At 42.4% G+C, this 21,851-nt stretch overlaps 1 protein-coding gene across 4 annotated transcripts in view; it reads left to right on the plus strand.

Annotated features, from left to right (window-relative positions):
• The first annotated feature begins 1,054 nt into the window (after positions 1–1,054).
• ddc (dopa decarboxylase) overlaps positions 1,055–21,851 on the plus strand; it is a 123,414-nt gene continuing 102,617 nt past the window's right edge. For all 4 annotated transcript variants that reach the window (XM_086114453.1, XM_086114451.1, XM_086114452.1 and 1 more), the window contains exons 1-4: positions 1,055–1,190; positions 6,528–6,736; positions 10,290–10,403; positions 10,494–10,613. In XM_086114453.1, the coding sequence (XP_085970579.1) occupies positions 6,536–6,736; positions 10,290–10,403; positions 10,494–10,613 (435 nt within the window). In that variant the 5' untranslated portion in view covers positions 1,055–1,190; positions 6,528–6,535. The remainder of the gene's footprint in view (positions 1,191–6,527; positions 6,737–10,289; positions 10,404–10,493; positions 10,614–21,851) is intronic.

Consider the following 21,851-nt stretch of genomic DNA (forward strand, 5'->3'; position numbering starts at 1 on the left):
CTCTTTATTGGCATGAGTTTTACGATAATTGTGAAATATTTTAATTTTATTCATTTACATTAATGTCCTGTAGCTCATGGCATCCAAACGAAGAACAACGGTGATGGCCGTGAAAGAGAGAGTGAACTCCAAAGTAAAAAATATGGAGTCGGAAAGACTCAAATCTACGAGACTTTGAAAAACAAGGAATCGATTCTAGCTTCATACGAGACGTTACAGCTGATCACAAAATGTGCATAAAATGCTCAATATCGTTCGCTCTGATTCATCCAATCAGATTGGTGTAAAATATACCCATTTATTGTTTCGCAAAGGATTTACCATGAACTTTATGCCATCCCTGGGTAGGCACTGGAAACTGTACCAGTTACCAAGACGTTCTCTACTCATCTGGTGTGCATCTTCAAAACATTGCTGTTGTTTTCTTAGATTCAACTGGTTCTAGTTGTTAGTGCAACGGGAGCTTGTGACTTCCAATAATAAAGGATCTTCCAATCAGTATGGTTTGATCTTTCTTTAAATTGACAGACAGCATTTTTTTCTGCAGACTTCAGAAATGTTTAAGTAAATTTTGCAACTGTTATCACATGTTATATCACCAATGAATATTAGTAAAGCCCAGAAAAAGCCATGCTAGCCCAAGACATGACGTTACCTGAGACTAGTGTATGTTGGGACTTATGAGCCACTGCGTCCAGGTTTAGCCTCTCTTTTCAAAATTAAATATTTCCCATAAAGTTTGTAATAGTTCAATGACTGCCCTTTAAAGAGTCAAACACTGAATAATGTTTCCATATCCTTTTAAGACCACATAAAATAAACTGAAAAATGTCATTGTTATCCGGTCGTAACATTGTTTTATTTAACTGTTTTTAATCTGTTTGCTCAGTATGCATGGTTGAATGTGCACTAAAGGATGTCTGTTAAAGGTCACTTATGACAGCTGTTCCAGGATCTGCTTGTGATTGTGTCCTCCCCCTTACGTAGCAGACCTCCGATTGGCTGGCCCACTGAGCGTTGGTGAGGTGGGAGTGGATAGATACGAGATAAAAGAAGAGAATGTGTCTTGCCCTGTGTACACCCACACATCTATTCGTAAACACCTTCACGTCCAACTGTACATTTGACTTTTTTTGAACAACAAAAAGCGAGGAAGAGCTCCACAAAATACCACTTTTGGTGCTGGAAATGTGAGTACATTCGCTCTCACACAAACACACGCGCGCACACACACACACACACTAAACAAGCGCACGCATTAACACATGACCATACTCACAGTCACACACACTTTTGTAATCCTATTTCAGATTAGTGTAAGGATAATGACCTCTCAAATGGAGAAAGGGCAAAGTACACTTGTTGCACGATAAAGCATTTATGGTCAGCAAGGGCTATTATTCATTTGATGTTGGATGCTTGTGTTACAATAATTTGGGAATAATTATCTATTTTTACACCCCTTTCTATTGTGGTTGCTACCCACAATGTACAGTTGTATGTGTGTCAAAGATTGCTTATATGTTTGTTTTCATGGAATAGAAATAACAGGCAGGTTATGGACACATGATACTCATTGTAATTATAGTTGTACAGATTATTGTATAATCTGTACAGACAGATTGTCTCTTGACAACATACAGCATTTTGAAACCATTTACCACTCCGATGCAGGAGCTAAATGGAAAAATTGTGCACTTTACTCATCAGATATTGTTTCATTATGACCTTCTGATTTAATTGAAACATGCTCTCAGGATATATTTAAGACAACCAAATTATTGAAATTGTCACAATATAAATTCCATTTTTGCACTCCAGCCAAATATGGCCACAATATGATGGTAATTTATTCTTAAAGGAGCATCATTTGCATGACCGTTTTTGATGCAGAGCTTGCGCAGGTGTACCCGAAGATTGTGACCAATGTGTGCTTGTCCATAAATGTACTGATTTGAAAATTAATTAAATGTAAATAAATAACTGAAAACAATAAGAGAAAGACTTGTATTACTCTGAAGATGATATCTCACTGAATGGCAAATGCTTGTGAATGCTGACAAACAATAAATTTGGCGTTTGCGTCAGGGTGTGTAAATGGTTGCAAAGATGTTCGCAGACATTTTTTTAACAAACAGAAATGTTGTTTCTGGTCACAAAAAGAAGACATTACTATGCAACAAGAAAACCTGCCTACAAACATCGTTTTTTGAGCTCTGACAAAAAACCCAAATTCGCTGCATCCAAGTGTAACAAGGGCTACGTCTGTTTTATAATTGTTGGAGATGATAAAACACTCTGGTGCGGACAACGGGTTTCTATTTGGACCAGTAAGGGGACACTAGATTCGATTCACTGGAGCCAATGATGTCAACTTGAGGGGGTAGCATGGGCAAAGAAACAAGACAACAGTTGTAAAAACAATTAACTTTTATATCAAACATAAACACATGACAACAAAATTATTGTCACAAAAACACAGTGAAAAAGTAAATAAATCCAACTTAGTCTCAATATTCAATATTCAGTTCTGTTTAATTAAGCCAATTTTAATGACGCTACTCTTTTAGTCAATATAGATTATGTTTATATATATAAAAAAAAATCCTCGTCTCACCCCCCTCGGGTGGTGTCCGTCCCTCATTCAGCTCGGGTCCTCTACCAGAGGCCAGGAAGCTTGAGGGTTCTGCGCAGTATCCTTGCTGTTCCCAGCACTGCACATTTCTGGACTGAGATGTCCGATGTTGTTCCCGGGATCTGTTGCAACCACTCATCTAGTTTGGGGGTCACTGCCCCGAGTGCTCCGACCACCACAGGCACGACTGTCACCTTTACCTTCCAGGCTCTCTCCAGCTCCTCTCTGAGCCCTTGCTATTTCTCGAGTTTCTCGTGTTCCTTCTTTCTGATGTTTCCATCACTTGGGACCGCTACATCCACTACAACGGCTTTCCTCTGCCCTTTATCTATGATCACGATATCTGGTTGGTTCGCCATTACCATCTTGTCAGTCTGGATCTGGAAGTGTCACAGGATCTTCGCTCTGTCATTCTCCACCACCTTCGGAGGTGTTTCCCATTTTGACCTTGGGGTTTCCAGTCCATACTCCACACAGATGTTTCGGTAGACTATGCCAGCCACCTGGTTATGGCGGTTATGGCGTTCCATATAGGCTTTCCCTGCAAGCATCTTACACCCTGCAGTTATGTGTTGGATTGGCCACCTTATTATTCCTGCAGGGTATCTGATCACTGGCAGGGCATAGCTGTTTATTGCCCGGGTCTTATTCTTGCCATTGAGCTGGCTTCTTAGGACTTGCCTCACTCGCTGGAGGTATTTGGCCGTAGCCGCTTTCCTTGTTGCCAGTTCGAGGTTGCCATTGGCTTGTGGTACACCGAGGTACTTGTAGCTGTCCTCAATGTCTGCTATTGTTCCTTCAGGGAGTGAGACCCCTTCAGTGCGGACTACCTTTCCTCTCTTAGTCACCATCCGACTACATTTCTCAAGCCCGAATGACATCCCGATGTCGCTGCTGTAGATCCTGGTTGTGTGGATCAGGGAGTCTATGTCCCTTTCGCTCTTAGCATACAGCTTTATGTCATCCATGTAGAGGAGGTGACTGATCGTAGCTCCATTTCTGAGGCGGTATCCATAGCCTGTCTTGGTGATTACTTGGTTCAGGGGGTTCAGTCCTATGCAAAACAGCAGTGGGGAGAGTGCATCACCTTGGTATATGCCACATTTGATGGACACTTGGGTAAGTGGCTTGCCATTGGCTTCAAAAGTGGTTTTCCACATCCTCATCGAGTTTGCAACGAAGGCTCTTAGGGTCCTGTTCACCTTATACAACTCCAAGCATTCAGTGATCCATGTATGTGGCATCGAGTCATAGGCTTTCTTGTAATCAATCCAGGCTGTGCACAGGTTGGTACGTCGGGACCTGCAGTCTTGTGCGACTGTTCTGTCAACCAGGAGCTGATGTTTGCCTCCTCTGGTATCTCTACCAATGCCCTTCTGTGCTTCGCTCATGTATTGATCCATGTGTCCACTTATCTTAGCCGCAATGATGCCTGACATGAGCTTCCATGTTGTGGAGAGACAGGTTATTGGCCGATAGTTGGATGGGACTGCACCCTTTAAGGGATCCTTCATGATCAGGATTGTTCGCCCTTCGGTTAGCCATCCTGGGTGAGTCCCATCCCTCAGCAGCTGGTTCATTTGTGCTGCTAGGCTCTGATGGAGTGCTGTGAGTTTCTTTAGCCAGTAGGTGTGGACCATGTCCGAGCCTAGTGCTGTCCAGTTCTTCATATCTGAGACTCTTTCCTGTATGTCTGCCACTGTTATGGTAACTGGGTTCTGTTCAGGGAGGTTGCTGTGCTCCTCTCTCAGGGTCACCAGCCATTGTGCACCGCTGTTATGTGCAACCTCCTTCTCCCATATGCCTTTCCAGTACCTTTCAGTTTCCAGTCTTGGTGGGTCAGCTCTGTTGTTAGGACCCTGCCACTGAGCGTACACTTTCGCAGGTCGTGCTGCGAACAGCCTGTTTATTCGTCTGGCCTCATTCTCTTTCGTGTATCGCTTTAGGCGGCTGGACAAGGCTTGGAGCCTTTGTTTGGCAGTTTCGAGTGCTTCAGGTATGGTCATCTGGATGTACCTCTCGGGTATCGGCCTTTTCATCACACCTCTCTGGGCCTCCGTCAATTGACTCACATCTTTCCGAGCCGCCTTGATCTTAGCCTCCAACCGTCTTTTCCATGGTGGGTAACGTATCTCATGACTTGACTTGACTTGATGGCTTCCATGGTTGCTCTTATAGCCAAGCATCTCAAGGATCACTGATGCTGAAGCGTATATCAGCTCATTGGTTTCCGTGATCGTTACGGCAGGGATCGCCCTCAGTGCTGCATTCACACTTTCCATGAGACTTTCAGGTGGTACTTCACATAGCCGTTGTAATCGGTTTCTAGGTTGCCCAGCTTTCATTCTCGCCATGATCTTAGCTTTCAGGTCAGTTGCTGCCTCGCTCAAAATTTCATTCATTGGGGCTGGCCTCCCAATCTCATCATCTGCATTCATTGGGGCTTGCCTCCCAATCTCTGGTATGACCTCCTCCTCTGACCTGGCAGCCTGGGGCCCTTCACCATAGAACCTGCGTTGTACCTCATCAATCTCAAGTTGTGACAGCAGTTGCCGTTTGTGGATGTTGGAACACTGAGTTACTAGTTGTTTCGTGGTCAACCGTGACTGTGGGTTTCGAAGTAACCATTCAGCCAACATTCTCTGCATGTAACCCCTCTGACTAGGGTTGCTTGAGTAGTAGCATTCCAACAGAGCCATGTTATCGCATCTCGCCCATCTCCGCTTTGTTCCAGTAGCCCATTTTATTTGTATATGTCACTCCAGTCATATATATATATATATATATATATATATATACAGTATATATATTTCTTTTTGTACTTCTGAATGAAACCTATGATCTTTCAATTGGTTATGTCTACTCCCCATTGCCTCATGCCATAATCCGGGTTACACAAGCATTCGTAGCTCATTTATGGCGTTAGATTTTTGTCAGGGCCAAGCGGTTACAATGAAACCTCCTTTCAGAAACATTTTGGTGGTGACTCAAAAACACTGGCCATCTCGGGCCGAGTCGTCACTCCTCTACACACGCCCATTCCTGGTTTTATACAAGCGAGACAGAACCAGCCGTTGGCTGTCACTCCAGTCATAAAAATACAGCATATATATACAGTATATATAATAAACATAATAGTATTTTAAATTTTAAATGGATGAAGCTTTGATGATTAATAGAAATTTTCACAAGCGCACGCACTGCGCACACATTGAATTGAATGTGTATTCTCGCCCAAATGTTGCGGCTTCCACCTTGAGAACGGTGGCTTTGGGCGGATGCCGAAGGGATTCAGATGCCACAGAGTGAAGGCAACGAGCAGTTGACTCCGAGAGGCAGCCAACTGAATGAGACTGAGCTTTCCATTCAGAATAGATGAGCGCTGGCGGCGAGCTGTTAGTGCTGCTCACAAAATCACTATTGCATTAATATGGTTCACTGTTGATGTAGAACTCAAGATATGTGTACTGTATACACTATATTTTGTCTAGACAGCGGCCAGCCAGAGGGAGACTTTGTCTTAATGGCTTAGGTTTTTTTGTCCAAATGTAAAAGCTTCTGTGCATTTGATGGGCAGTACTTTGTGACATTGCCACATCATGCAACAGCAATTCATATTTTGAATCGACCCAGAAAAAGTGGCCCAGACTCTCCTCTTCTGAAATGTTACGGCAGAATCCCACATGCTGTCTATATGCAGGCTTAAACTGATCCCGTCATTTGTAATGGAAAAACAACAGAGTGTGGTGTCGGGTCAACTGGAGCGGTTTGGCGTAGGCTAATGGAAAAGCGGCATTGGCTTCACAGCATTATATTAATAAAAAGCGCAGCTGACACTATGTATGACAAATGAAAAATGCTTTGGGGATTTTCTGTTGTGTTCCTCAAACAGTACGTACCATGAATGCTGAGGAGTTCCGTCGTCGAGGAAAGGAAATGGTTGACTTTGTAGCCGACTATTTGGAGAATCTGGAGCAGAGACCAGTCTTTCCAGATGTACAGCCAGGTTATCTCCGATCCCTAATCCCGACTGAGGCACCGCTGGAACCAGAGAACTATGAGGAGATAATGAAGGATGTGGAGCGAGTCATAATGCCTGGGGTAAACTTTTTGTCCTCCTTATTATTCCCATTTGAAAACTTTCACTGTAAAAATTACAGTGCTGGCAGCAGTGATCCCATAAAGTACCGTAATTTTCTACAATATGTTACTGCATCGATAATTTACAGTATAATAGTATAAATTGATAGATTTAGTTAATTACTGTATTTTTGATTATTGAATACAGTATTTTACGGGATCACTGCTGCCAGTAAAATGCTCTCATTTATAGTGATCCCGTAAAATACTTGACTTTGACTATTTCTTTCTATTGTCTTTTTTACCATGAATATACTTGTATTTGCACAATAGGGCGGCCCGGTAGTCAAGTGGTTAGCACGTCAACTTCACAGTGCAGAGGTACCGGGTTCAATTCCAGCTCCAGCCTTCCTGTGTGGAGTTTGCATGCTCTCCCCGTGCTTGCGTGGGTTTTCTCCAGGTCCTCCGGTTTCCTCCCACATTCCAAAAACATGCATGGCAGGTTGTCTGTTTCTGTGTGCCCTGCGATTGGCTGGCAGCCGGTTCAGGGTGTCCCCCGCCTACTGCCCGGAGACAGCTGGGATAGGCTCCAGCACCCCCCGCAACCCTAGTGAGGATAAAGCGGTTCGAAAATTTAATGAATTGATTGAATGTATTTGGACAATAAACTGTTCCGCTCATCCCTACCAGAAAATTTTGCCAATAATAGTTGCCAATAAATATAATTCGCAAGTTCTTGTGTAGGACCTTGTGCACCGTTGAGCGCGGTAGGTGTAACTGTGTGGCGGCAGTACGGATGGACTTTGTGGGAAAACGAGAAAAGAATTGTCTTACACGATCAATGTTTTCATTTGATGTTCTTGGTCGCCCCACTCCTTCCTTTATCTAACACTGTCCCTGTCTCCATAAATTTCTTGTGCCATGCCTGAATTGACGGACGTGATGGTGGATCTCTTCCATTCTTTGTTCTGTAATTTCGCTGAGTCTGCCTATCCGATTTTGTTTCAATAAACCCTGAGACACATTGCGCCTTCTCTTGAGGGGTAGCCATTGTGTAGGTGCCTCTTTGCACAACCTACACCTTGGGTCTTGTCTGGTGTGGTATATCTGGGCCTCAATGGCTCTGGTGCTCAGGGCCTGCTCCTGAGCAGCCAGGATGAGTGCCTCTGTGCTGTCCTTCAGGCCAGCCCTCTCTAGCCACTGATAAGACTTCTTGACATCAGCCACTTCAGTTATGGTCCGGTGGTACATCCCGTGTAGGGGCTTGTCCTCCCATGATGGTCCCTCTTCCAGCACCTCATCCTCTGTTCCCCATTGTCTGAGACATTCTCTGAGTACGTCATCCGTTGGAGCCTTCTCCTTAGTCCCCGGCCTTTTGGCTTGCGTATAGTCTCAGGGTGCTGGATTTGGGATGGAACCCTCCATGCATGGTTAGGAGCTTTCAGGTCTTAACGTCCGTGGTCTGAATCTCTTCCTTTAGCCACCTTATTATTCCTGCAGGGTATCTGATCACTGGGAGGGCATCGCTGTTTATTGCCAGGGTCTTATTCTTGCCATTGAGCTGGCTTCTTAGGACTTGCCTCACTCGCTGGAGGTATTTGGCTGTAGCCGCTTTCCTTGTTGCCAGTTCGAGGTTGCCATTGGCTTGTGGTACACCGAGGTACTTGTAGCTGTCCTCAATGTCTGCTATTGTTCCTTCAGGGAGTGAGACCCCTTCAGTGCGGACTACCTTTCCTCTCTTAGTCACCATCCGACTACATTTCTCAAGCCCGAATGACATCCCGATTTCACTGCTGTAGATCCTGGTTGTGTGGATCAGGGAGTCTATGTCCCTTTCGCTCTTAGCATACAGCTTTATGTCATCCATGTAGAGGAGGTGACTGATCGTAGCTCCATTTCTGAGGCGGTATCCATAGCCTGTCTTGGTGATTACTTGGCATAGGGGGTTCAGTCCTATGCAGAACAGCAGTGGGGAGAGTGCATCACCTTGGTATATGCCACATTTGATGGACAGTTGGGTATGTGACTTGCCATTGGCTTCAAGTGTGGTTTTCCACATCCTCATCAAGTTCGCAACGAAGGCTCTTAGGGTCCTGTTCACCTTATACAACTCCAAGCATTCAGTGATCCATGTATGTGACATCGAGTCATAGTCTTTCTTGGAATCAATCCAGGCTGTGCACAGGTTGGTATGTCGGGACCTGCAGTCTTGTGCGACTGTTCTGTCAAGCTGATGTTTGGCTCCTCTAGTATCTCTACCAATGCCCTTCTGTGCTTCGCTCATGTATTGATCCATGTGTCCACTTATCTTAGCCGCAATGATGCCTGACATGAGCTTCCATGTTGTGGAGAGACAGGTTATTGGCCGATAGTTGGATGGGACTGCACCCTTTGAGGGATCCTTCATGATCAGGATCGTTCGCCCTTCGGTTAGCCATCCTGGGTGAGAGTCTTCCCTCAGCAGCTGGTTCATTTGTGCTGCTCGGCGCTCATGGAGTGCTGTGAGTTTCTTTAGCCAGTAGGTGTGGACCATGTCCGGGCCTGGTGCTGTCCAGTTCTTCATATCTGAGACTCTTTCCTGTATGTCTGCCACTGTTATGGTAACTGGGTTCTGTTCAGGGAAGCTGCTGTGCTCCTCTCTCAGGGTCACCAGCCATTGTGCACTGCTGTTATGTGCAACCTCCTTCTCCCATATGCCTCTCCAGTACCTTCAGTTTCCAGTCTTGGTGGGTCAGCTCTGTTGCTAGGACCCTGCCACTGAGCGTACACTTTCGCAGGTTGTGTTGCAAACAGCCTATATCTATATCTATAGATATAGATATATATCTATATATATAGTGTTCTTTCTATATGGCGGCCCGGTAGTCCAGTGGTTAGCACGTCGGCTTCACAGTGCAGAGGTACCGGGTTCGATTCCAGCTCCGGCCTCTCTGCGTGGAGTTTGCATGTTCTCCCGGGCCTGCGTGGGTTCGTCTCTGTGTGCCCTACGATTGGCTGGCAACCGATTCAGGGTGTCCCCCGCCTACTGCCCGGAGACAGCTGGGATAGGCTCCAGCACCCCCCGCGACCCTAGTGAGGATCAAGCGGTTCGGAAGATGAATGAATATATATATATACGTATATATATATTTTACACACACACCTTTTCTAATCCTTGCGCTCACACTCACACCTATGGACAATTAAAGTGTTCTATTAACCTGACATGCATGTTTTCGGAATGTGGGAGGAAGTGCCCAGAGAAATTTCTCCATTGTGAGACAAATAAAGGTTTTCTTAAAACCCACGCAGACACAGGGAGAACATGCAAACTCCACATAGGAAGGCCAGAGCTGCAATCGAACCCTGCACCTCTGCACTGTGAGGTGGATGTGCTATCTCTCTCTCTCTCTCCTCTCTCTCTCTCAATTTGTCTGTTTAAGATTTGTCGGGGTATTTCAAGGTACAATCCACTGTACCACTGGGTGTTCTTTCTTGAATGGGGTCCTGTGTGAGACCTCTCTTTATTGCACTGAATTTGTGTCCATCCATTTTCCAGTGTCCATAGTCAGAGATTTTTTTCTTTTCATTCCAGATTACCCACTGGCACAGTCCATACTTTTATGCTTACTTCCCTGCAGCCTCCTCCTACCCTGCTATATTAGCAGATATGCTGAGTGGAGCCATTGGATGCATTGGATTCTCTTGGGTAACAAAAATTTAAACATTGCTGCCTCTGACGCTTATCTTTTTTTTTTTTTCACCAATGTTGACATTTCATGTTTTTTTGCATGTTCAGGCTGCCAGCCCAGCTTGCACCGAGCTGGAAACAGTGATGTTAGACTGGTTAGGAAAGATGCTGCAGCTGCCAGAGTCTTTTATAGCTGGAACTCGTGGTCATGGAGGAGGTGTCATCCAGGTAAATTTGTAACCTACAAGACTTTATTTAAAAATATTACCGCACTTTTGCCACTGCAGAACAGTGTTACGTCAAACCGAAATTGATTGATTGGTTTATTATTTTAAAACGAGATGCAGTGTTGTGGGGTGAATGACTGTTTTTGATGCCTCCGAAAAATAATTTGTGGACATGGGTGGAGGGGTGGGTGGTGCGGACGGCAAAGGTTATGCGCCCTGCATCACAAATGTCCACTAACCCACGATCCCCAACATACAAGCCCCCAAATTTATCATCATCGGGGGCGCCCTCTCCATGCCTCTGATGAGAAATGGGATTCATTATTTTTTGAAGTTTCTATCAAGATTTTTGAAAAACCGGACAGGATGTCACAGCTCTATATGACAAAAAAAATTTGTCCTGTCCAATTATCCTTTGTTGATGTAATTGGTGCACAGCAGCTAAGAATTGCAAGGATATTGCTTTTTAAAGTGTTGTTCATAAGCTGACATGTCAATGATGGTGCTGTGCATGTGCAAATGCTTCAGCAACTCGACACAAAAGCAGCAGTGAGGGATGCTGTGTGTGAATGTGTGTGAGAGTGAGAGAGCAGTTCCATGTTGAGAAGTGGAGCATGAGAGTGCACTCTGATGATTGATCATTTCATACCCCTTTCATTATGACCACCTGTGTGTCAGGAAGTGTATGTGTGCACATGCTTGCTCATTTGATTCATTGTGATATCGTCGTTTTTGTCGTGATGCTTTTTTTTCCAGCACAGCTTCTCAGCTAATGACAACGACAACAAATGGCCTCATCTCACAAACAGCAGAGTTAATGAGTGTTGTGACAACACATCCATCTATCCATTATTTGAGCCACTTATCCTCACGAGGGTCGCAGGTGTGCTGGAGCCTATTCTAGCTGACATCGGGGTGCACCCTGAGCTGATTGACAGCCATTCACAGGGCACACTTAGACAAACAACCATTCATGCTCACAATTACACCTTGGGACAATTTAGAGTGGTCAATCAACCTATGATGCATGTTTTTAGAATGTGGGAGGAAACCGGAGTGCCCAGAGAATGCAAACTCCACTCACGAAGGCTGGGGCCGGATTCAAACCCACATCCTCTGCACTGTGAGGCGGGTGTGCTAACAGTTATACACCGTGCCACCTACTTCGTATTAGTGTTTGTAAATTAATCAAGAGAATTAAAGACATTGCCATCAAATTCATTTGAAACATTTTTTAATAGAAAGGCTGACTGTGTGTGTGTGTGAACAGCATGGTTATTAGCACTTCTGCCTCACAGTTGAGTGGTCCTGAGTTTGAACCTTAAGGCCCAACTGTGTGGAGTTTGCATGTTTTCTCCATGTGAGTGATTTTTTTTTTCCGTGCCCATCTGACAAATCCAAAACCATGCTTTTCATCTTAATGAGCAGTCTAATTTGATAAATAGATGTGAGTGTGAATGGTTGTTTGGCTGAAGATTCCCTGGGATTGACAAGTGACAGTAGACCCCACCTCTTGCCTAAAGTAATCAGGGATGGATTCCATTACTGAAATACCTACATTACATAGATTGTGTGCAATGGGCTCTCTACACGTCATACAATGATATCATATCCATTGCAGTTAATAAGCTTTACTCTTTTTCAATCTTATGCAATGTGATAGCTGTGTATTCACAGCCGCCATTAAATGGCTGAGTATGAGTTTTAAAAAAAGATGTACCCCCCTCCAAAGCAACACAACCAAAACAATGAACATTATTGTGTGTCAGTGTACATATCATGTAAAATGTGCCATGAATTTTCCAGCAATGTTAAACTCCCTCATGATAGTGTGTAATGCTGTGCCCCAGAACCAGCTTTCCTGAATGCTGCAGTTCATGAAAAAAAATTATTAAAACCATGACGCCATCAGCGACTTCTAATGTAAACGCACAAGAATATTGACTTATACCCTAATATTTTTTAAGAACATAAATGAGAATGTTTATCTAATTTGATGCTTTAGAAGAAGACTCTTTATGTACGTCTATGATGGTTAGGTGGGCAAGTCCTGTCGACATCCACAAGTAGAAAATTGCAACTTTTCAGATAGAGCCGTATTGTGGGAACACGGGAGCTTTCCCTGAATTGTAAAGTCTATTATAAATTATTATCATCATCATGTGCAAAGAGACCATTGTATTAAATTCTCTTTCATGGAAACATAAATGGCTTCCGTACCGCAAAGTTGGCCAATCACATTAAAAATAAAGCATATTATTACATTAAAAACTTTTTTTCTGACTAAGCCCTGAATCAAAATGTGAATGAGTCACAGGTGCACCGTTCTGAGGCTGATATCTTATATTCAAGGCTGCGAGCAGGAACAAGCTGGTCTTTTAATGATGAAAAACTATGATTGGACGCTATGTCCGTGAATGAAGGCCTTACGAGTGTCACACTCGTAAGTTGATTATACAGTGGTACCTCTACTTACTAACGTCTCTTCATACGAAATTTTCAAGTTATGAAATGCCTCAACAGGAAAATATTGCCTCTAGTTACGAAATAAATTTCAAGATACGAAAGGTAAAAATACAGTATGGGCTGCTACTCGCAGCTCTGAATTTCCTGAACGCAACATACGTATAGCTGCTCTGCCATTGGCTATTATCGAGCATCATCCTAGCATCCCATTGGCTAAGAGGGTCCTCTACCGTATGTGTCTGTGTGTAGATAGATAAATAGATAGATCTGTGTCGTTGCAGGGTCCTTGTCATTCGCCGCTCGGGCCATGAGGCGTTAGTTTTACGTAAATGATCATCATTTTTATTCTTTACTCTATTCTTTGTTTTTTTACATTATGCACAACTCTCATTTATTGTGCAATGATCTAATTTTAACATGTATGTGTTACATATTTGGATGCATTTTTATGCTTTATAAAACATTTCTGTCTGAATTTGCGGGGGGGGGGGGGGTTGGAACGGATTAGGGCATTTACATGGAAAATGCGTCTCTTCTTACAAAGTTTTCTAGTTAACACATTTCTTCCAGAACCAATTAATTTTCTTAAGTAGAGGTACCACTGTACATCTAAAATCAGAGAGTGATAAATTATATACAATTACTGTTACAAAAACTAAACAGACAAAACCAAAAGACTGACACTTAGTGCACATTCGAACATAAATCACAATGATTTATTTCCCAAACGTAGCTAGCTCAAGGCTAATGCACAATGGAAAAGGCTGTTGATTCAGTCACGAAAATTAGCACGCTACTCACGGGCTTAAATCCCTCAAGCAATGGCCATTCATCAACAAACCCTGCGAGAAGGCATGCGGAGAAGCATCCAAATGACATTCACTGGGATATGCTCTTTCTAGGCTGCCAAAAACCAAGTTATTTGTACGAGACTCGAGCGGGGTTTTCTTCTTGTACTCTTCAATGTCTCAGTACAAGGCCTCACACTGCCTCTAAGTGGCCATGTCGTGCACAGCTTTAACAGCACTCCGAACACACACGCATGGACGCATGCACACACACGCACACACATGTCATATGCTGTTTTATCCATAAGATAAGATATCCTTTATTTGTCCCACACTGGGGAAATTTACAGTCTACAGCAGCAATTTGGGGTAGAAAGAAGAAAGAAGAAAAACAAAGTGTTTGCATTCACAAGATAAATGTTTCAGTTTCAATGTACAATCGTACAGATGTCTCATGAGAACTGGCATACATCAAACAACTTCATTTGTAAAGCACAGTGAAGGATCAGGACTAACACCTAACTACAACTGCCGAAGCTATTTGGTTGCTAAAAAAAATTCTATTAAGTTTTAGTTCGTTTTGATCCTATTGCTTACTTTGTTTATGCATAAACGGCAACATTAGCCAAAGCTGCCTGATGGTTTTGTGATCATTGAATGATTTCAACATTGCATTGATTTGTCTTCCACTGATATACCCAGATGCCTCACAAAGCATGTTTCACATCATTATATAGGCTCAAACAATGGTCACTTTATTGGTAACATCATTTGCAATTTTTTTCCTCTTGTGGCAACATCAGAGAAATCGATGGAAGCACCCAACAATAACAAAACACTAACATTGAGTGTATTGAATTGCATGCAGAAGAATGAATTACATGTATAACTACATAATTTGAGTAGGACGACCAGTGACAGTTGTAACTTGGGTCAATCGTAACAATTACAGAGAGAAAGTCTGGATTGGTACATTTTCATGGTTTTGTTGGAAAAGGAAACAGGTGATGAAGAAGTGAAGGGAGCTTGCGGGGCGAGGGGTGAGAGGGTCCAGATGGACTGACCTTCAATGATGAAACTGGCTGTAGTGAACACTTACTTCCAGAAGAGGTGATGAACCACAGTGGAAATTGAACCACACACGAATTACATCACACACAGAAGATGTAATTTAAAGGTTACTAATGATAAAGTTTAGGAGAGGAGAGTGTCGTCAGTTGCATAAGCAGGTGGTGTTTAAAATGAAAATTAACAAGACAAAGGCAGAGAGCCGAGATCCATGTGGTGGCAGATGAGAAAGGAAGAATGATCTTTTCAAGACTAACTTTTTGCACTGGCTGCAAGGGTATGCCCAAGTTTGAATTTTATTTCTTTATTTTTTTGGCTGCAGCCAATTTTTCCACTACGTTGTTATTCAACACTGCAGTTTTGTATGCTTTACTCCTTATTTCAATCAATTTGCTGCCTGTCTTTTTAGTCATTTTTGACTTGTAAATGATCATCTATCAATTACTGGTCATCATAAAGTTATTCATGTCAATCACAATTCCACAAGAGGGCTCCGCATGAAACTAAGGCCCCAAGTCTCCTTCTCCCTTTTCTACCAATAGATATACCAAGTACTCTCCCCTGCCTGTCTCTCTGATCACTTTGGCTGTAGTGGACCAGTTTCCTGGGATCTGCCCCTGCCATTAAGGGCCTGTCTCTTCTCTAAAGCAGAGCTCTAGACTGACACCAATTTGGGCGCCCAGGTACCTCAATTTCTCAAGGGTATGCCTAAAGCCTGTATCACATTGAGTGGCTAAGAATTGTGTTCATGTACAAAATGTATTTGCAATAAGAAAAACAGTTTGTGATCGCTAAAACTGCTTGTGAATTTCTGGCAAATGTTTTTGGAATCGTTTGTGACCTTGAACGAACCCTGTTGAAAAATGAGCATGCGCTACCTTCGCAAACATTTGATACTGGTTTTAAAAAATATGTGGTTTCAACCGGCCACCAGTCTTTCGAGGAGTGAGGGAGATGGTATTAGGTATCTAGCTATACCAGAGGTGCCCAATACATTAATCATGATTGACCGGTGGCTCACGGACTGGTCCCAAATCGATCGTGATGGGTGTAGAGGGGAAAAAAATAAAAAGATAAAACACCCCAAAACATTTTGTGCGTCAGTGTGCGTATTAATATGATAGACTTTTGTGTTAGTGCACACTGCACCTTTAGAATCCTCTCAGTTGCACTTTCACAAAAAGGATTTAAAAAATAAAGATAAGAAATCCTTTATTAGTCTCGCAGTGGAGAAATTTCCAATTTACACCAGCAAAGTTATGAAAGGAAGAAGTAGAAGAACAAAATATAGGAGCTGCTGGAAAGGCAGCCACTCACAGCGCCATCAAAATAACAAAACACAACACATAAGATACAGACAGTCGTGCAATCTTTATCACTTTTCCTGCATACACTTTGTTGTTTGAAGCAGTTATAGATGAAAGAGGAGAGGATCAAAGTGTCCTTTCACAAGTGGATCAGAGACGTCATGTTGAAAAATGTGCACACGTCTGCTCCAAGCTAAGTTTTTAAAGCAAACATGAAGCTGTAGCGTCCATTGACGAAAAGAGATTGGCTCACATCTCCTGTCCCACGTAATTCGCTTCAACTCCAAGCACGTAATTCGCTTCAACTCCAAGCCGCGACTCCCACTTCCACATCCGCATCGGCGCTCTGCGCTGACGCTCCTTTCTTCTCATCGTCGGCTCCTCAAGCCTTGCATCCATCCAGCAGCAGACTGTCCAACAGCACCGATCTCTCCACTGAACAAAGCGGGGCTGTGTAAAATGCTGCCCATTTCAGGCGCAAAAAAACACAAGTGCCCCAGAGCTGTCCAGCAATGACAGTCAAATGGCACCGATATTCCTCCCAATCAAAAACAGTGCTGGTATACCCACGCTGCCGAGAAGGCGCAACCACCAATCACACTCCCTATTCTCAACCTACAAAAAAAAGCAATTCGAATTATTAATAGATCAAAATATACGGAACCCACAAATCCACTATTTATCAAATTAAATACGATGAAATTTTATGACCTGGTTGACTTTAAAATCGCCCAATTAATGTACAAAGCACACAATAACCTGCTCTGCCAAAACATTCAGAAGTTTTTCGAAATTCGAGAAAGCAGCTATGATTTAAGAGGTACCAATTTATTCAAAAAACTCAAAACAAGAACAAACATCAAGCAAAGAAGTGTATCTATCAAAGGTGTTAATCTGTGGAATAATCTCGAAACGGACCTGAAAATGAGTAAATCGCTTGCTGAGTTCAAAAACAAATTCAAAAAAGTAGTACAAACAACCTACATCAATCAGAGTTAAAATGATAAATTCAAAACATTAAATATAATGATAAATCAGAACTAAGTTGATAAATAGAGAAAGGTATATAAATATCCATTATGAATACAAGAGAAAATTGACACAAGAGTGTCAGGGTGTGGAAGTATATAATCCCGATACAAACCAAAAGTTGTAAAAATATCACGGTTAAGGGTAAAGTATGAGCCTTAATGGAGACTTCTTTCTTCTTACTTTTTTCTTTTCTGATTGATATAAAAATGATTTATTAGATATAAACACATAACGGGGTAGGACTAGATAAGTTTTTTACTTCTTCCTACTCCCTTGAACATAATAACTGTGTTGAATGAAGATTGATTTCTTTCTTTTTACTTTTGTTATCTACCTTATTTTCTGTCAAATTATTACTGTATATATGTTTTATGTTCAATAAACAAACAAACAAACAAACAAACAAATATGGCCACGGAACACTGTAACCTTCCACACAAAATAGTTCCAAACAAGTAACAATCGCATCAGTGGCATACATCGTATTTGACAGCCTACCTGCTCTTTATTCACCAGAGATTCATCAACCTAGTCTCTTATTTCTCTCCCAAAACAGTGTCTTCTCCCGCTTGGTGTACCTTAGCCTTCTCCGCTACGTACAATCTCTGTACACAGCAGCTTGTAATGGAGGCTCTCGCTGGCAATCCGTAGTGGAGTCGTTAGATGCAATGCGAATGATTTCAGCTTGAGTCGAGCTGTGGACAATGTTGACAGGCTTGCATGCAGTGGCCATACATTTAGCTATGGCTTCAGCAAATTTGTTCTTCGTCGTGTCATCCATTTTCTTCGCTTTGAAATGATCCATAGCTGTCTGTCTGAGATGAGGGGGCGGAGTACTCACGTCAGCTGTGTGCTTGGCCATTAAGTGGTATTTCAGACTCGACGTGCTATGATGATAGCTCAGTTTACGACTGCAAAACATACAAGTAACTTTGGTCTTGTCAGTGGAACAATCTGGCAACTTTTTAATAGTAAACTTTCCATTCATAAACTCTTTAAGTATCCGTTTTCGGTGTCTCGCGCTGCCGTGGCTGGCAAAACAAACGTGCGTGGACCTGTGCAGCGCGCTTGTTGTTTTGTTTCTGGTTTATTTATAGAGCAACGTAACATCCGCTGTGACGTGTGCCGCTCTCGCGAGAAAAAATGTTATCCCGTGAAAATTCATTTAAATTAATGCCAATGAAAATGCGCAAAACTGACAGCTCTAATATATATATATATATATGTATATATACTGTATATAAAATAAATAATAAATAATGATAAAATAAAATAAAAAAACAGGTCACCTTTAACCTACAATAGCGCATGACCTGCATTACAGGAAGTTGTAAGCAGTCAGCAGTCTGCAATTGCGCTCTCTTTTACTGTTATTATTATTCTCAATCAAAGTTTGTTTCATATACAATTCACCGAGGGCACTGGCAAAGAATGGGAATCTGGAGGAGGGCCGAGAGAAGCATTTGAAAATGGTACACGTGAGCTACGATAGTTAACACGCTGCAAAAGTGCATCCCATAACTCCGCATCAGGTCTCAACAAAGGTCGGCAATGATTTCCTTTTCACAAACCAACAAACTGTCTACTTTATTTTTCTGTTAGGAGGGTGTCGAAGCAGGAGTGCCCAATGAGGAGTAACGCATCTACTGAATTTAGACTATTGCATGGGCATGACAATGATGATTGGCCTGTTTTTATGCTGAGCGCTGACTACTTTCTGTTACCAATGAGTCAGGGGCAGGGCAACTCCATACGCCGGAATGCCCGAGAGGTGTAACACGGCCCCAAACACGGTACACGAGACTTGCCCCGGCACAAAAATTATCTTATGCCCATTTCGACCAAATTAGCGCCTTTGGTGGTGGAACCTTGAACTGCAGTAAAGTGTCCAAGAAAATGGCAAGGGAAATTCGGGATCACTTTGAAATGCCCTTAATTTGTTGTCATTGTTTTTGGGTTTTTTGTATATAAGAGCACAAGTGTATGTACTGTTCATATCTTTGGGGCCACTTGGAAATATCCTGAGACAATGTTTTCATTACGATTGACATTTTTGACTTACTCACATGCAAAACTTAGTTTTTAACTGACTATACCACCTCAACATTTTAATTCATTACTTTGTAATTAACTTTTACCTATTGAATTTGCGTATTTATTGGTAATGCAATGAGTATGCAGACTGTATACTGTATTGCTAATGCTATATTTTATATTGGACTTTTATTGAATTGTGTACAGTTCTTTCTGAAACATTTATTTTGTGCAATGAAATACAGTTTTTTTTCTTCCCCCCAATTTTGCTGCTGTAGACTGCAAATTTCCCCAGTGTGGGACAAATAAAGGTTATCATATCTTATCTTATCTTACTAAATATCCTTTACACTTACAATTTTCAGAATCAGATTTATTGCCCAGGTATGCCAGAAACACACAAATAATTTACTTTCTAGTTATAACCCGTTCAGAGGAACATAAACAAGTCAGCAATATCCAACATGGGGGAGACAGAACGAGAAGCCTGGCGGGTTGCTGTCTCGCGCCCCAATATCTTAGATGTGAAAGGAAAACAGTTGGGAAGAGAAGGGAAAAAAAGCGACAGACTCCAACCATTGTACTTAAATGGGAGAATGGTTTGAGCCAGAGAAAAAGCACATGTAGCACACATTTAAAAACACAGTACAACAATTCTCAAGACTTACATGTAATTACATTATTAGAGGTACCAAGAAGTAAGCAGAGGCTCAGAGGGGACCGAGCCTTTTCCGTTGCCGGTCCGTCTCTTTGAAATGACCTCCCACTGAACAATCGGCAAGTCCCCTCGCTGCCCATCTTTGAAACTGGTCTCAAAACTAATTTGTATTCTGTCAGGTTTATCCAATTTGACACTCAGGAATAAAACACAAGGAGGAGACAGGAGACTCAATTCTGGTACCAGGAGGGAACGAGGAGAAGCGTTCGGTTTCAGTTCTCGGCACGTCACCTTCACGATCTCCCCGTTCACCCCCTCATTTATTGGGAAATCTACTACATAGGTGTGTCCAACCTCAAGGGTGGGGGCTGTTGAACACACACTGAACTTGTTTGACTATGTGTGTGTATGTGAGTGTAAATTACGTACATGTGTGCAATTGTTACAAAAACATCACATTGCAGTTGGTGTTGATGGCTCCATTCACTGTCCAACCTTGCTCACTGTTTAGTCTTAACACTTATCTCTTCCCAAACACATCCTCGGAAAGGTGGTTGCGTCCCTAAACTTCCACACAGTGCACTAAGCATTCTTGAGTGTCAATGTGAGTATATAATGGATAAAAAGGATTATAAATGTGAGTACATTATGATTAATATATATAATGATTAAGAAGCATTATATCTTTATTAAAAGCATAAGCATTCTTCAATTAATGATTGCAGGCATAAGGGTTCTTCTTTGCAAGCATAATCAATTTATCAATCACTCAATATCAATATAACATTAATAATAACATTAATGATAAGCGAATGTATGATAACTAAAAATAATTAACCTATCATTCCCCCCTGTATACCCTACATTTGCTCAGATCATCACACAAAACCTTCCTGATGGACTTTATTCAGTGGAGTCATGTATATGCAACATAGGTAGACCCAGGGGTTGAAAGGAAGAGGTTCTCACCAGATCAAAAATCAATCTGAAAAAGAACCCAGGAAAAAATGGTAAACATCGTCCACAACATTCTGATATCTAAATGAAAACAAGTCACCATAACCCGAGTTGTTTTCCACATCAGAATCACTGCCATCCAAAAGTAACAGCAGAGGGTACATTCCATTCACTCTAGACGTCGTGGGTGCCATAACCGTAGTGATAAATTGGATAAGCAGAGCTTTTGATACAGGGACCGCAGCAAATCCACACAATGTCGAGATAGCTGAGAGAAAAGAATTTGAAAGATTAAGATCTAACACACCAGTATTTTACGTGACAAAGGTCTTACTCCATAACCCAGATGACAAGGGCGTGGTCACGCCGGGGCGATCCGGTTCAGTGTGCGGGGCCCTCAGGGCGTGGTTGAACAGCACCGCTCACCACACACTGCACACTCTCGATTGGCCTTAGCCAAGAGCACATTGACCGCTATGCAGTCCCGGAATACCATCAGAGAGGTGACTGTCAATTGTTTTACTTCCAATCGCCAAAAAGGCTTCCTCAGTATAATTTGCAAGCTTCTGGACACTGTAGTGGAGGTAGCAGATCCCGCCAAGCACGTTTATAAAAATGGACCCCCACCGTGCAGCAACCTGGTTAACCAATTTATACTCATCTGGTATGCCACGAGGAACCCCAATTACACCAACGTAGGTGGAATCTCAAATATCTTCTCCGGTGGACGAAAAATAGTCATTGGTAAAAGCAGTGACACCAATGCGCAAACACCTGTGACAACCCTTAAAGCAGAGCTCTTTCATGATTTTTCGCAAAGAAAAAGAAAAACTCGATAATCATCATTTGCCTTCAAAATCAGTAGAAGTACACTACTGCATTACATTGTATCCGCATTAACATAAAATATAAATAAAATAACAAACGAA

Source organism: Hippocampus guttulatus, chromosome 6 (genome assembly GCF_054856545.1).
Source record: "Hippocampus guttulatus isolate MCC_2025c chromosome 6, RoL_Hgut_1.0, whole genome shotgun sequence".
NCBI classification, from domain to species: Eukaryota; Metazoa; Chordata; class Actinopteri; order Syngnathiformes; family Syngnathidae; genus Hippocampus; species Hippocampus guttulatus.